The sequence below is a fragment of the Callospermophilus lateralis genome, chromosome 1 (genome assembly GCF_048772815.1).
Source record: "Callospermophilus lateralis isolate mCalLat2 chromosome 1, mCalLat2.hap1, whole genome shotgun sequence".
In the NCBI taxonomy this organism is placed as follows: Eukaryota; Metazoa; Chordata; class Mammalia; order Rodentia; family Sciuridae; genus Callospermophilus; species Callospermophilus lateralis.
This window is the reverse complement of record NC_135305.1, coordinates 17,276,304-17,292,539: the sequence shown is the minus strand read 5'-3', so window position 1 is coordinate 17,292,539 and position 16,236 is coordinate 17,276,304. Positions and strand designations below refer to the sequence as shown.

At 40.8% G+C, this 16,236-nt stretch overlaps 1 protein-coding gene across 2 annotated transcripts in view; it reads right to left on the bottom strand.

Moving 5' to 3' along the window:
* Dgki (diacylglycerol kinase iota) overlaps window positions 1–16,236 on the bottom strand; it is a 404,075-nt gene that overhangs the window by 250,969 nt on the left and 136,870 nt on the right. For both annotated transcript variants that reach the window (XM_076860225.2, XM_076860226.2), the window contains exon 3: window positions 8,971–9,066. In XM_076860225.2, coding sequence (XP_076716340.2) covers window positions 8,971–9,066 — 96 coding nt within the window. The remainder of the gene's footprint in view (window positions 1–8,970; window positions 9,067–16,236) is intronic.

Below are 16,236 nucleotides of genomic sequence, written 5' to 3'. Positions count from 1 at the left end.
TATTCAGTGCAGCTATTTGTTCTCAGTGCTGCAGGTTCAAGAGTTTAAAATAGGCAAAGTCCCAGCCAATGTGGAGATTGTGTTCCAGGGTAGAGACAAGTAAATAAGAGGGCAAATATTTTTTTTTAAATAATAGAAGCTGTTGGGTTCGATCCTCAGCACCACATAAAAATAAATACATAAAATAAAGGTATTATGTCCAACAACAAAAAGTATTTTAAAAATGATAGAAAGTGATGTGTTCCATAAAGAGTAGAGAGAACAGGGTCAGGGTCAGGGGACAGCCTGACCTTGGGCGCCTGGTTGCTTCACTGCATGAGCTCTGTCTTAGGTTTTCCTCAATGAGACACAGTAGGTGATTCTAAGACTCCAAATCTAGTATTCTGGGTTTCCTTCTGGGGTTTGGTTCATGGAACCACTTTCATTCCAAGAGGAATGATTCTAGTGGCTAATACTTATTGAGTGCTTATGATCTGCCAAGCTAATGACTCTTCTGCATGCATTGTCTCAATCAACTGTCAATCATGAGAAGCAAGTTGCTACTCACATTTTACCAATAGGAAATTTAGGTCAAGAGGTGAAAACAATGACTGATGTCATACATCTGAGACCCTGGATACAAAGCTAGATCATTTGATTCCAAAGTCCACATACTTCATCAAATACCCACCCCTCCTTCATTAAAAATATGAAGGCACGGTTTTCGTTTCCTTGTGTTTTTAAATCCATTTCTTCTGAAATATGTTTCTGCCTGGACTATCAGGCAGGAAGCAACTACAACAAAAAGCTCCTAGGAAAACAGAGACAGTGTCAACTTTAGAGGTCATAGAAATTTTGAGGAACTGCTAATGCAAACAATGGTTTAACAAGATTGCATGCCCCTGAGCAACAAGAATACTGCTTAAAAATCTACTATTGTGGGTCTTTGGCTTTGGGAGACATGAGAAGAAGGGAAAGCGTTTCTATGCACCTGGGCATTACCTAGGTGACATGCAAACTCTATGCTGAATTGGATGCAAATTATCTTTATTACTAAGTAACAGGACCATATAATATTAAATAACAACAGAACTGCTTCACACAAACACGCACGCCCACTTACAAACACAAATGAACACAAATGCAGCATCAGCCTAAAATTGTCTTTACAGAAGATATCTCTTCATCTTCAATATTCTCTCAGATGCTCAAACTCTTAAGAAGAAAACACACACACACACACACACACACACACACACACTTTTGACTCAATGTAAAAAAGAAACGATAAAGCTTCGGCTGGTGACTAAACTGTGGTGACTCTTCTTCCCTTTACCTTTGGGTAGACATGAACTGCCTGCTCTAACTGCCCCCCAGGATTGTTGCTAGGGAACCGAGATGAGTATGAGTCCTCGGGAAACTGCAAAGAAATGTGTGAGCGTTTCTCAAGTAGTTTTCCACTGGACATTGAAATCCCATGAAATGTCAAGGGCTCTTCTGAGGGGAAAATAATGGGTTCTGCAATCCTCCCCACCACTCAGGAAAAAAAAATTGGAAGTCCTGTATACTTAAATTCTTCTTTGAGCTTCATAAGATTTACTTGTATATAAAAGGTGTTCCGTGTTTTCTAAACGTATGATCACAAGCCCTTTTTAGTTAATAGCAACCCATATGAGTTCAGCATTGTCCATAATATGATTGGGGGAAAAATGGACTGTGCAAATAGACATTGGTGAAGGTCATCTAGAAGTGACAGACTCCTAAAGACCCCTGGGCTTCATATCCTAAGTATCATCTCTCTTTCTTTCTCTATTAAATAAGGTGGGTATGATAGTTACATACTTGTACAGACAGCATTCTGTTCTAAATGATGATTATAAGAACCGTCACAGTAGCTGTAATAGTAACAATGACTAACATGTGCCAGGTACTATTCTCAGTATATTAAGAGATTATCTCACAGAAATGTCCAACCATCTGGCCGATCCACAGAAGGCAACATTACTTCCATCCACAGGAGACCCCCACTCCCTTCCTCTACTCATATACACTGACAAGTCAGTCAGAAGCAGAGAGTCTGTCCATGAATTTTATATTTTCATAAACTAATGTTGATGGCTGTGCTTGGTCTGAGTCATCTTGATTTATTAGATTCTCAATATCCTAATGGTGGGTGAGTCCTCAAGCAGACAGCAGCCTTGGCAGCTCCCTGGATATGTTGTCTTCAGGCTGCCACCCAACAACTCAGAAAGTTGGCTTTGCCTCCTGGGCTTTGCTGCCACACATGAGGTTCCCTCTGACAGCCTATACCCAGCTCAGCCAAGCTGCCATCTGGGGTGTGATCATCAATCTGCCATGCTGGACAACTGGCATGTGAGGCTCCCAGAACAGAACCATATGCAGGCAGATCATGGCGCATCCTGAGACCAGTATTGGTGCACTGTGGTGTGTACCTGTTGGACCAAATACACAGATGGGCAGAAAGTCCCCAGAAATGCATGCTGGGTATTGGTTCTCTCATCCTTTTACCTGTAGACACAGATGCATGGGAATCTGCATTTGTACATTCTGCTACTGAATGCTCCAATCTTCCTGAGATGAAATGAATCAGGGGTAACACAGTTTGGGGTCATTTTAAATTTTAAACAGCGGAAAGATGAAAGTTTTCTTCAAATAAGATAGAGAGTTTAGACACTTCTTTGCAGTGTCTTCCCAAAACCCAAGACCATAGCGAACATCTCTGTGGGCAGATACTGTGATATCACACTATAGGCAATGATGAGGCTTCCAATCCTCTGAAAGAGGACACAGGATGTGAGAGGTTTCCCAGAAAATGTTACTTTGATTTGTCACACCCAACTGGTCTCACCCATGACCTAGTAAGAATACGGGTGTTATACACAGAAGCAAAATGACAAATGGAGGTAGAAGAGTCTTAATGTTGGGACTACATGAAGTCCTCCCAAACATAAGGTCTTATTAAAACCAAAGTCCAACCAACCACTGTTTACCTTGTTCATCTTAATGACATCGAACTATAATTGGGAACAAAAGAGAAGGCAGGAGAATGTGAACATTTGTTAATTAATTTCATCTTTGTGCTGATACCAGTAGGTAGTGCTAATTATCACTATTTTATAGAGGAACTCGAGACTCCGAGCAGTGAAGCAGAGCCTGGATTTTTATCCAGATCTTTTCATCTCTAGATCTGTAGTGGCTCCCACTCTCCAATCTGCTGACCCCCTTGCCACATGGCCCACCAAATGAGATTCACTGACTCTCATCTCAATGAAACCATATCTGTCAAGCTGCCAGCAATATCGGAAGACACCTCAGGACGAAGGTCAGGTATTGCAGGTGGGGTTAGCCTTTTTCACCAGACATTACCCACGAGGAAAAGACTAAAGCAAAATGCGTGAGTGAAACAATAGCAAAAGGAAAACAGAGCCTGTTCGCCTACCCACAAAAAGAAGGTGACACAAGCACATTTAAAAATAGAGAAGATATATCTGGTAGCGGCATTTTGAAGTCTGACAGTTCCCTTTTCCTCTCACACAACCTACGCGCTCTCACTCACCTAACCATCTACCTACTCTCTTCTTGCAGCTCTCAGCTGCTGACACCTACCTATCTATTCACCTACCCAGAAACCACCTGTCCCTCCACCTAAACACTCGTGGCTGCTTTACCTGTGTCCCTGTGCATGCACCTGTAAACTGATGTGGATCTGGAGATACCTTCACAGCTAGATAAAATCCACACGTCACAGAGTGGCTGCTGCCCAAGTTTCGTAGAGCTGCCTTGACAAAGTACCAACATCAGGGTGTCAACATGGCTGCACATCTCCTGGGTGCTCCCCTAGGTTCTGATGGCAGCCTACAGTCCTCGTCACTCTTTGGCTGGTAGCTGCATCTCTCCACGCTTGACCTTCGTCATCACGGGGCTTTCACCCTGCGTGCTTCTCTGTCTCTTCTCTCCTCTTTTTACAAGGTCACTTGTCATGAGATTAGGGCTTCCCTGGCTCCAGTATGACCTCATCCTAGCTAATGATATTGGCAACAACCCCATTCCGAAATAAGGTCATATTCCAAAGTCTGGGACATTAGAACCTCAGCACCTCTTCTTTGGAGTACACAGTTCAACTCACTACTGCCACCATCTGCCAGGTGCAAAAACCAGACCACCTCATTTGGTCCTGACACTCTTTATGAAGTTGATCAGTGGCTCTCTACCCTGAAGGTTTACAGAATCATCTGCAGAAACATTTCATTATTTTTAAAATATATTTCATGCCCATAGCACACATTACATGCAACATATCCAGACTGGGAGTCAACATTTTAAAATGTAAAATGAAGGAGTTAAGTGTCCTGCAGGAGTGCAATGCTCTCTCAGAAATGACCATCTCTGAGGTCAACCTTAACAACAATGCTTTAAAGCCTGGAAACCAAAGCAAAAAGAGATAAAATGATATGTCTACAGTTCACACAGAATATAACCAGAACTGTGGGTTTTCAAACCCAAGTCTGTACCACAAAAAGTTCACAATCCATGCTGCCCATCTCTACCTGCCCAACCCATGTGACCAACTTTGGCAGGTATGTCTGCAGATCTACGTGGGCAGGTAACCTTCAAGTGGAAAGCCAGGTGTGCACTGGCCTGAGCTCTCTAGATTCCTAGTGAAGGGGGAAGTTCCTCTGGGTACAGATACTTGGCTGGACCTCTTTGTACACACCATCACTGGGGCATGAGATGTTGCTATCAGAGTACCCGCTAACCAGTCAGGGTGTGAGTTACAGGTAAGAAGATGTCACTCTCAGCACTGTCTCGCAATCATTGGTGCTGGGTCCTCAGCCCACAGACACTGACAGAATAAACAGATGAAGAAATATAGATGGCAATCAATGTTACCAAGTGGGAGTGATCCTGACTGGAGTTTTATTTCAGGTTTTTCTTTCTATAATCAGGTTGGAAAACAGTGATCCTTCTACTCCAGTTTCATTATTTTTACATCCTTTTCTCTTCCCTAAACCAGAAAAAGAAACAGTTACTAATTTGGAAACTTTTGCTGATTTGGGAACCAGCTTAATCCCCGTAAATATCTGCTCACAGTTCTACTGTATTAGATGTTGTCACCAGAGAATAGAAGAGGAAAGATTTTTAAAGATCATGTGGTTCAGTCCTGAGGCCTTGGAGCAAACTTCTGTAACAGCCCGAGATCCTCTGAGGTCACTGTCTTGTTTTCAATATCCTCCACTATCAGTGCCCAATTATTGATCCATATGGCAGCAGGAGGCCCTGGCTTTGCAGGAGAGCTTAGTTAATAGAAGCTCTGACATCCCTGTAAGCTACAGTAACTGCGTTAGTGCCTCTGATGCAGCTGTGGTTAACCCCTAATGCCACCGCATCATTATCATCCTTGGCCACTTTCACCCTCAACATTGTCTTGGTGTGGACAGTGTATTCCATAGTTATACCAACATTTACCCATGCTCCAAGTTTTGATTCAGAAAACATGGAAACACCCCCACCACATTCCTTCTATGCTTCTCTAACAGAGGCCCTTTGACGTGCTCATGTGTGACTCACAGTTACTGTCTCTCTTGTTCAGAGATTGCTCCTGCCTCTGAGTTTGTTCCTGTTGTTCTCCCTCCCCAAAATGTTCTCCTTCCCCAACTCCACTTATGTAAATCTTAGCCGTCTTTCAAAGCTGAACTCCAGCACCATTTCTGTGACGTGGCCTCTGTCTACCTCAGCCCACACCAACTTCTTCCTTCTCCTAACTTTTACTTGTGACATTTGCTTTGCTAAAACAGGGTAAAGAGTGAGCACAGGCCTGTCTTCAGTGATGGATTCTCTCCTCCTCCCAAGCAGGATGCCTGAACTTTGTTTAGAAGCCTGCAGGCAGAATCTGGTTCCTGGTTATGGTAATTTGATCCCAACCCTAACAGGTGGCTATTCTTCAAAAGTGGTGCACTAAAAGAAATGAGAATGTAATACACAGTGTAAGGAGGCAGGGTTCTTTTACAAAATCTAAGAAAGTTGCTAACAGGACATTTAAACTGGGGGCTTCCTCTTGTCTGACCCTTGTCCACAGCACGTGCACATTTTCCCTTTCCAGCATCCTTGGAAGATGGTCATTCAGCTTATCCATGGACACATCCTTTGAGACCATTTCTCCAGCTGAACCATCTGGACAGCAGGACGGTTTCTGTTTGTTAACATACTTATACTACAGTATTTCTTGAAATTAACTTTGTGGACCATCTGCACCAGAATATTTGAGATGCTTGTTAAAATCCCAGGCTTTCAAGTCCAACTCTAGGCGTAACTAAATCAGCATTTGGAACAAGGCAGGAAACAGTAATGTACGTGATTCACAGGCTTTTCCCAGGTGATGTCTGTGCACCACAGAGTGTGGATCCGCTATCAGTCAGTGGACTCTAGGCTGACAACCTGTTCCATCTCCCTAAAACCAAACTCAAGTCTTCACAGCAGCTCTAAATATCCTGGAAGACCTCTTTCTACCCTCCCTCCTTAATACTCAGTCAAAACCCAGGTTCTTTAGCTTTTCTTTACCACAAGGTCCCACACCCTGAACCAACTTGGACACTCTCATCTGGGTTCTTTGCTGCTTGTCAATGTCTCTCCCCAAACGTGATCTCAAAGCTGGCACATACCTACAAGGTATGAGGTGGGGGAGACAGCTGGAAGGTTTTTAAAGCCTTTACTACACACTACCAATTTTGTGAAGCGCATCCATCTACACTCCTGCAGGCTGATCACAAGACCCCATTTCAGCCTGAGGCAACCAGTGGAAAGTGCCATCACTTGGAAAACCTTTGCTAGCTGAAGAGGCACATGAGGTTGGCTCTTCAGAGTTGTTCTAACTTGGGTTTTGATTTTCAGGTGTGGATTGGCAACTGGCAGTTTTTCTATGAATCATCTGTTCCTGTCCTTTCTGTTTTTCTTCTTTTAATCGGTTCTGCCCGTCCCTGTGGAAAGTGAGCCCCTCCTAGGCAATGCTTTACCAAATCCTCAAAACAGCACTTCTAGGTGAAGAGGCTGAGTCTTCAGGAACCGCGGGGTGCTCCCCTTCCTCACTGACTTATTCCTTTGGTGAATCAACATCACGAGGAGGAAAACTCTTTATCTTCCAGACACTTTGTAAACTGAGTCAAGAGGCCCCAGTACTGGGGATTCTCACAACTGGGTTACCTGATACTCCAGCCTACAGTTCCCTTTATCCTATTTGGTATTTCCTATGGCCTAGAGGTAACAGTGACCAAATAATAACCAATTAGTGGCTAGCAGTGCTATTTACTGATACAAGGTAGAAGGAGGATGTGTATGATTATTCATGTATCTGTCAATGGAGGTGACATGTGTCTTCCCCAAAGTGAATATCAGAAAAGGACCCAAAAGGGAGGCATTTGGAGATAAGGCAGAGTCTGGAACAAATTAGTCCATTGGTTGACAGCAGGATCAGTATAAAGTCCATGTGAAGCAAGAGCGGCTTTTCTTTTTTTCTATTTTGTATTATCTGATATCCCAAGACCGGTGTTTATGAAATTAACTGAGACCTTAATGTTAATTCATTATTTATAGCAGTTTAGTCCAAACAGCTGAGCTTCTCATGGATTTCGTTAATTTAATCAAATTCCATGCAATTATACTTTAATTAAAAATACATATGCATAAAGTTGAAATGCTGATATTTAAGTCAATTGAATTTACAACCAGATTAGAAGAGAAATGCAAACGATTAATTACAGATCTGAGTTAGAAGCAAAATTTAAAATAATTTAATCCTACACTCTTTTTCTACCTGGAAGCTAGCCAAGAACCAAAGGTCATGAATTCTCATGTCACACAGTGAGTGTTAATGTTGAGATTCAAATCCAGGTTTCCTGACTTCCGATTCAGACCCTGTTTATCTGGGCTCCTCCTTGACCTTTTACTATTCCCAAATTCACTCAAAAAAAAACAAACCCTGATCTTCCCCCCACCCCAACCTCAGATTTTTTTCCAAGTAAAACCTCTTCTAGGGGTCAAAGCTGCTAATGTGATGTAAAAGTCTTGGTTCTGGGACTTGGCCATTCTAGGCAGCCTGATAAAAGTATCTTCTATCAACTTTGACAAAACCTCAAATTTTTCCTCATTGGTTATTAACAGACACATACATGCTTGAAATTTCAATGCCCTACATTTTGTTCCAAATCTTTCATACATTAACAAATATTACAAAAAAAAAATAAGTACTATGTAAATTATCAAATATGAAGGAATACCTCCTTTCTTTCTTTCTTTCCTATTCGAAGTTTCCCTTCACTTTCTTTTTAGACCAATAATTTTAAACAAGGCAAAAATTTTAACTTCACTTTCCCAACATTAAAGTTTTAGTTCCTTCATAAAGTACTGTATGCATGGCCCATGGGCTTTTCTCACAGAACCTAAAGAGAATTTTAAACTTAAACAGACTGTTCTCAATAGGGACACAAAGTAAATTTTAATAAGCGAAAAAAAAATGCTCTGATTGACATACTGATATTGTCCAGAACAGTGGGGATAAGTTGCTAAGCCTACACCGCTCTCCAGCACAGGTGCTTGCACCCCACTTCTTCTTCTCCCACCAGGAGGGCTGGACCCCACATGGAGGAGATTACCCCCTTCCTCCACACACAAGGAACCCTCCCTCCTTCACATGCACCCTCTCCCCAGCCCCAACACACACACAAACCTACCCTGGGTGTCATCCTTAAGCACCATTGTCACACCAAGGTCTCACCTGTACAGTCAAACCCTGAAGCCACAAAAACTGACAACCTGCAAGCTACGTTCACTTCATAAATGCTCTGTAAACCTTGAAAACCTCCAGAAAGTTTTCTACCTCACAAGGACCCTCCTGGGAAATCCAGGCACCAGACCCCCTCTGCCCTCAGACCCAGAGGTCCTCCCCGGGGACAGAGCAGGAGCCTAGAACACACTCACTGCAAATCGGACTTGGCAGTTCTCTTCTCCCAGGTAGCAGAGGTCACCTGAGGCATTGGTCTCCAGCCAGAGGTGCTCCCCGTTCACGGCGTTCTCCTGCAAGGAAAAGACCCAGCGGCTTCAGTTTTCTCTTCAGAGACAAAGAGGGAGTTTTAAACTTCTATTTGGATACAGGAAAGTTGGCCCAAGGAGTTTAAGCACCTCTCCTGGGACCACTTAAGATTCCCCTAGAATGGATACTACTGAAAGTCTAGAAATGGAAAAGGTGTGGGAAAGCTTTCTTTGAGCTATGACCAAAATAGACACAAGGTCTCAAGTTGATTTGTTCAAATATGTGGTCATTTTTAAAAAAAATATATTCAACACAAATGGGAAAAAAATCCCTAAATAATATCATGTTAAGCCTTACTTATCCAGGCACAATGCTGCAAATTTTATGACAATTGAGATCAAAACTCTATTAAAATTTGCCTTAACTTAGTGAGTTAGAAGGACAATAGTGGTATTAAAGTACTTTGAGACTGTTTCAAAAAACATTTGTATAAGCAGTGGGTAAATTATACTTCTCAGGGCAGAGTTTTCTTAAAACTTAGTTTAAGTCCCTGGTACTCAAAGCATTAGTAAATTTCTACTGACTCAAATATTTTACTAATTCAGTAAGGCCTTCCATCCAATTAATTCTAAATTTTTCAAACTGAATAATTTTATTGCTTCTAAAAATAGTCACAAACTTCTGAAAGTGAGCAGGGCTCACCCTCTGATGTATGATATAATGAGCAACAGCCCTACTGTCCCCAAATATGCAGGGTTTAATTGGAGAGAGAAGTGTAAACACTTGTCTTTGAAAGTACCAAGAACAGAAATCCATATTTCTTATAACACATTACATTGGAAAGGATGAATTGGTATATTAACTCTTTATTTGGTTAAAAAAGAGTTCCAATATGTTAGGGAAAGCATTGTATTAGATTAATCACAAAGAAACAAGACTAAGTTGGCAGGTCTTATAGGAAAATTTCTCATTTTACTTTACTCATTAAAAATAGATGAACTTACGGTTATTTTTCTGTGGTGGATGCTAAGCCCCAATTTGATGGTATTAGAAAGTACAGCATTTGGGAAATAATGAAGTCATGAGGGCAAAGGCACCATGACAGGATCTGTGTCCTTATACAAAGGGAGCACAAGAAAAATATTCCTGTCTTCCTTTCTGCATGTGCACGGGTCAAGGAAAAGTCACATGAATCCACAGAAAGAAAGTGGCTGTTTACAAGCCAGGAAGGAGCTCCTCACCAGGAACCAAATCTGCCAGCACCTTGACCTTGAACTTCTTAGCTTCCAGGACTGAAAAAGGAAAGCCTATTGTTTAAGGTGCCAAGTCCACGGCATTTTGTTACAGCATCCTGAGAAGGCCAATATAGGGGATGGTTTCAATAAGGAATTTTGTAGAATAACCAAGCAACTTAGAAACCTATCTTATGTATGAGCCACCTTTATTATAACTCAGTCCAGAAGAGTCCACACTATAGTCCTCTGAATCCCAAAACTTAGCCCAGAGAAGCAGAAATATAGAGCCAATGTTTTCTGGGGGAAAAATAGTAAGAGTCACCCATCTTTTAAAATAAATACATTTCTTCATGCTTAAATATATTTTCATTGCAGGGCTTATAGTATCAAATATTTTCAGGCAAGAATAACCAAATGCTATATTTTTGTCCTATGATCTAGGAGCTTCATGATCCCACGAAAGTAAGGTAAGTCCTAGAACAGCAAAAGTGAGACATGAAAGTGTGTCAACATGTCATCACTCTGTCCCCTTGCTACTTCTCAAGAAGGGCAATGAAGCTCTCCCTCAGATGTGTTTTTTGTTCCCTTATCTAAAATGGCTTACACTTGACACCAGTATTGTGTTTTCCTCACTTAATTGAGGGTTCTGTTCAAATGTTTCTATAGCAAAGATGGTTCACTGTATATTCGATTTCTTTATCCAAATTTATTATCCCTCTCCATTCTGACTTTATGTGGTTAATTTCTTGGTCATCACATCAACTATCACTACTTCAAAAAAGTTCTCACCAACCCCAAAACCTAAGTCAAGCTGTTTAATTAGTTTGTCAGAAAACCATGTTTCTCTCCCATCATTTATCAAAGCTGAAAATTATTTATATGTTGGCATGATTATTTGATTTATATTTCCTTTTATACTAGAGTCTAAGATCCATTAGAATACTGAATGTCCAAAAACTAACTTAGTGCCTCGCAAAGAGTAGATGCTTAATAAATTTTAAAAAGTGAAGAGGTGAAAGAATAAAAATCAATGAATAAAGAACTGAATGTACATTTTTATTATATCTTACTCCAAGGAGCAATAGAAAATAATTATTTTTTTATCTAGTTTGGACTAATACATAACTATGGATGCCTAATAGGGATATGGCAGTCTCTTAACGTCAGGAAAAGAAACAGAGTCCTTAAAAATAGGCATGCAAGGAAAAGATGAAGAGTACTTTTAGCTAGACTATGTTTTCCTATATCCTGACCTTTCCTTGCATGTCTCTCTATGTAATGCTCAATCAAATTCAAAAAGAAAACTTACCTAAAAACCCTGGTTTTAGTGCTCAGCACCAATAAAGTAATCTCTAAGCACCTGGAGTATTCTACTAGATTAAAAGTATCTATTTACCTGGGCACACTCACCATATAGAGTCAGCTTGACCTCCTGAGAAACTAGAGGTTAAGATCAATCACATAGCAGTCAACTATGTCTACATGACGAATTCCAATTGAAACTCTGGATACTAAAACTCAGATGAGCTTCCCTGGTTGGCAATATGCCACACGTATCATTACCTATGGTTGCTGGCAGAAGTAAGCTAGCTGTCCACCACTCCACTGGTAAAGGAGTATAGTATGCCAGAATTGTGGGTATACCAGCTTTCACTGAGTTATATGTATCTGTCTGGAGAACTCTCCAAACTAAGTGTGGTCTTGGGGCTTCACAAACTTGCAGCTAAAGTCAGAAGTAAGGATGACCTTCGGGACTCCTGAGTATGCATAAAGGTATCTAGCCTGGGCTGCATTACGCAAGTGCCCTTCTCTGGTTTTTGTAGGTAGATCTTATTCCCAAGCCTCCCTTACAGATTAGGTGTGGCCATGTAACCAAGTTCTAACTGATGGAACATGGGCAGAAGTTCCAGGCTTGGTCCATTAAGTCCTCCTATGAGCACTCCTCCATGCTCTTTTGCCACAGAGGTTCATTGGGAATTCATCTCGTGGTGTGATTTTGGAAGCCTCCTGCTGAGATGTCAGAACACTCATCAGTATGTATCCCTGAATAAGTATCTGAGAAAGGACTGACTCCTCACCCAACCACCTGGAAGAGTCCAGGTCTACCCCAGAGAAACAAACCTCTGTTGAATTGTGCCATTACTAATTTGTCTTTCATTCATCCCCAACCAATACAGACCTCTTCTCCTTAATATTATTTTTGTCTAGATTTCCATCCATTATCTGCATCTGCCCCCAGGTTACTTACTATACACTAGACAGGAAGTCGAATCTCTCAAGTCCTGGTTGCTTCTCTGAACTCTCATTCTAATATCTGCTCTGATTTATTTTACATTGGGCATGCACTAAATTCCCATAAAATGCAGCTATAATTATGTAAGATTTATAAAATTAAATATAAATGCAATCTGGCATGCAAGACCTCCCACTAGTAGTGCCAATCAATATGTTTAACTTCTCTTATGCCTCTCTTACTTACCTTCATAATTTTTTAAATTTTTCTCATATTATTCTTTTTTAAACATACCAAATTTTTGTTTCTTTATCTTTTTTTGTTTTTTGTTTTCTGTGCCACATTTTTATTGATTGTATTTGTGTTCCTCCACCTAGGAACATCTTTCTTGCTTCTTCTCTACACATCCACCTTGAAATGCCATCTTAAATAATATACAACCCCCAAACTGCCCATCTGTATGAGACAGGAAAACAACTGCCCCCCCTTTTTGTACCAGGGATTGAACTCAGGGGTACTTGACCACTGAGCCACATCCCTGGCCCTATTTTATATTTTATTTAGAGGCAGGGTCTCACTGAGTTGCTTAGCACCTCACAGTTGCTGAGGCTGGCTTTGAACTCGTGATTCTCCTGTCTCAGCCTCCCAGGCCACTGGGATTACAGAGGTATTCCAACACACCCATTTTTAAATGAAGATAACATTTCTTCTGGACTTGTGAGTGCTAAGACAAGTCATATATTTATTTAAGTAAATTTATATAGATAGATTTTATATATTTACATAAATGGATTTACAACAACAGATCTATTTACCTAGGAGTAGAAATACTCCTAAATACAAATATAGATTAATAGGTACAGATTCCTTGTACAAGTTTTATTGAAATCTTAGTAATGCTTAGAGATATAAAGATAAAGGTGAACAGTATTAGATATTGAATAACATATAAAAATACATTCATGTCAGAAGCAAATAATCTACCAAAAAGAAGATACTTATAAACCTTTTGAAATCTTTGTTAATTGTAAAAATATTTTGAAGCAATAAGAATTATTAATGTGACCTATGTAAATATCCATAGAAAAGCAAAAAGGAAAACTAGATGAATGATCTCCCCATGAAAATCTTCAGGATAAAAATAGGTAGCAAACTATCTTGGTTTGGATTATTCTGTACAATTGGCATATGACCACTGATCACTAGAAATGTGGTTAGCACTAATTGGGGTATTCTGTCAGTGTGAAATTCACAACAGAGTCTGAAGACAATGTGAAAAAGAATGTAAAACTAATATTTTTATATTGATTTATATGCTGAAATGATAGTATTTGGAATATATTTAGTTAAACAAAATATAGTATTAAAATTAATTTTCCTTGTTTCTCTTCACTTTTTTAACATGGTTTCCTAGAAAGTTCAACATTAATTTATTGTCCACATCTATTTCTACTAGACAGTGTTAAATAATCTCTAGCCAAGTGGCAGAAAATAAGACCTAGACACTTCTCGCAGAACTGTAAAGCTATAGGATTCTGTGATTTCTCCCAAAAGCCAATATGATTTAATTAAAAATTTTTCCAATTTGAGGGAATAAAGGACTAGTGGGAGTCTATGAATCACAGTATTAATGTGGCTAACCAAGGGCAGGGTCTTCACTGATTCACAGTGAGTTGCTCTGCCTGTCCTACTCAGGAATCGAATGACCTTGTGGTCTGACTTGTTTTTTGAAACAGGGATGGGAAAAGGGCAAGAAGTGGGTTGAGAGGGGCTATGGATGGTGACACCAAAACCTGACAGACAGGTTTGCCAGGACTCCACAGGATAGGACTAGAATGAGAAAGTGTGCGCACAGACCACACACACACAAACCCCTGCCTCCTCCTGGATTTTCATTCAAGGTTTCTAAAGATAAAATGACCTAGTTTCATAACCCAGTTTAAACCAGTCCCACATGAAGTCTCTGGTTCCCTGATACTGTCCTGGAACCAAACTGTGAGGCAGATCCCAACTGTGCTGCTTGGGACAAAGTGCTTCTTTCCTTAGCATCTTCAACTAAAGGAAAGGAGAAGAGGTGGTCTGGATTGGGGATCTGGTTTCTGCAGCACTTGGGATGGATGAGAGGATGTGTTCCAGTGAAGGAGAAAAAATAAACTGAAATCAAGGATATTAGGTTCAAAGCCAACACGCCCTTTGAGAAAGAACTGGTCCCTCACCCCCACCCCGCCCCACCAACACACACAACCCTGAGGGCTGTTATAGGCAGTGTGATGGGCAAAACCAAAATTATAAAACAGTGGGGACAGTAGGGAGACCCAACGCCTATGCTCTCTGCTACACTCTAAAACCAGAAGAGATTTCTAAGTGCAAATTAAATCTCCATTTCAGGAAAGGCATATGACATTTAAGAGAAGACACCATTATCTACAGAACAGACACACTTCTAAATGGGCTAACTCACTAAACTGGGAACTTGGAATCCAGCCCAGGAGATGAGAATATTTTTCCTTTTTGAGCATTACTTCCTCCCTTTCTAGTAATTTAGCTTATTTCCTCCAACTCCGGCTTGGCTGGCATGTATCTTACGATGTCGAAGTCGGGGGAACAGCCCCTGCCAGTTGTCATTGTCTCTGGGAAGGTGAAGGGAGGACACTATTAGGAGCAGTGGGAAGATCAAATAACCATGTGTGCCTAGTGGTCTAACACAATGTACTGTAATAGGAAGAAATTTTAAAAAGAGTTACTTAGCATTAAAATAGCACACATCCATTTGTTTTGCAAGTAAGTGTTTACCAAGCCTTTCAGTAACTGGAGATTATCTGAGTGCCTGTCAATTACCAGTGATATGTCTCTTTCCAGCTGCTTGAGCAGAAAAGCTGTCTTCAATTCATTCCCCAACGCCAGTAACTATGTAGCAGCTCCTAGGCTGGAGTGCTATGCTCTTCCTGAGAAGAGGACACAAGCAAAAGAGACTGCCTGTCCTTTCACACAGCTTGAACCTAACTGAGGGCACCAAGGCAAACAGGAAACACTAACTTGGTTGTGAGTTTTTTTAGACAATGCCCTGTACATATAGGTATTGTGAACAATCAAAGCAAACAATAAATGAGATACACAGAACTGGCTTGATTAAAAGATGAGCATGTCTTGGGAAAAACAAGAGAGGAAATACCCATAGCAAATAGCCATCTCCATGTTGGATTGAGCTAGGGTCCCCTGTTGTCCTTAGCACACTCAGGAACCATACTGAAGACTGACTTGGGTACTCTGTGCATCATCATTAAGGGTTCTCCCCTGACAGATGTGGGGTGGGGAGCCTAGGCACAGGCCTACAAGGAAAATACTACAAAAGGGTTGTCAAGGAAATGGGACCATGTACTAAGGTAGGGAATCCTAGAGGTCATAATAAACTATTTGAGTAAACTGCAGAAAGAGAGTAGGTATTGCATGTCTAGGAACAAACTAAAATTATGAAAGAGACTATTTATCACTAAAGAGGGAAACAAAAGTGTAAAAACAGGATATTTAAAGGACATTGTTAAGTTCATTCATCAAAAGCCTAAAAACTGACTCAGACAATAATATCCTCCTGGCCAAGCTATACGGTACCTACAGTCTGGGCTCACTAATCAATGTTCACCTCTGTCTCAGGAGCCCCATGAGCAGATCAGTTCTCAATACTTCTGTAGAAGGATATCAGGGAAAGAGCCCTGTCTCTTCAGAGAGCTTTGGCATACATGCTAGGG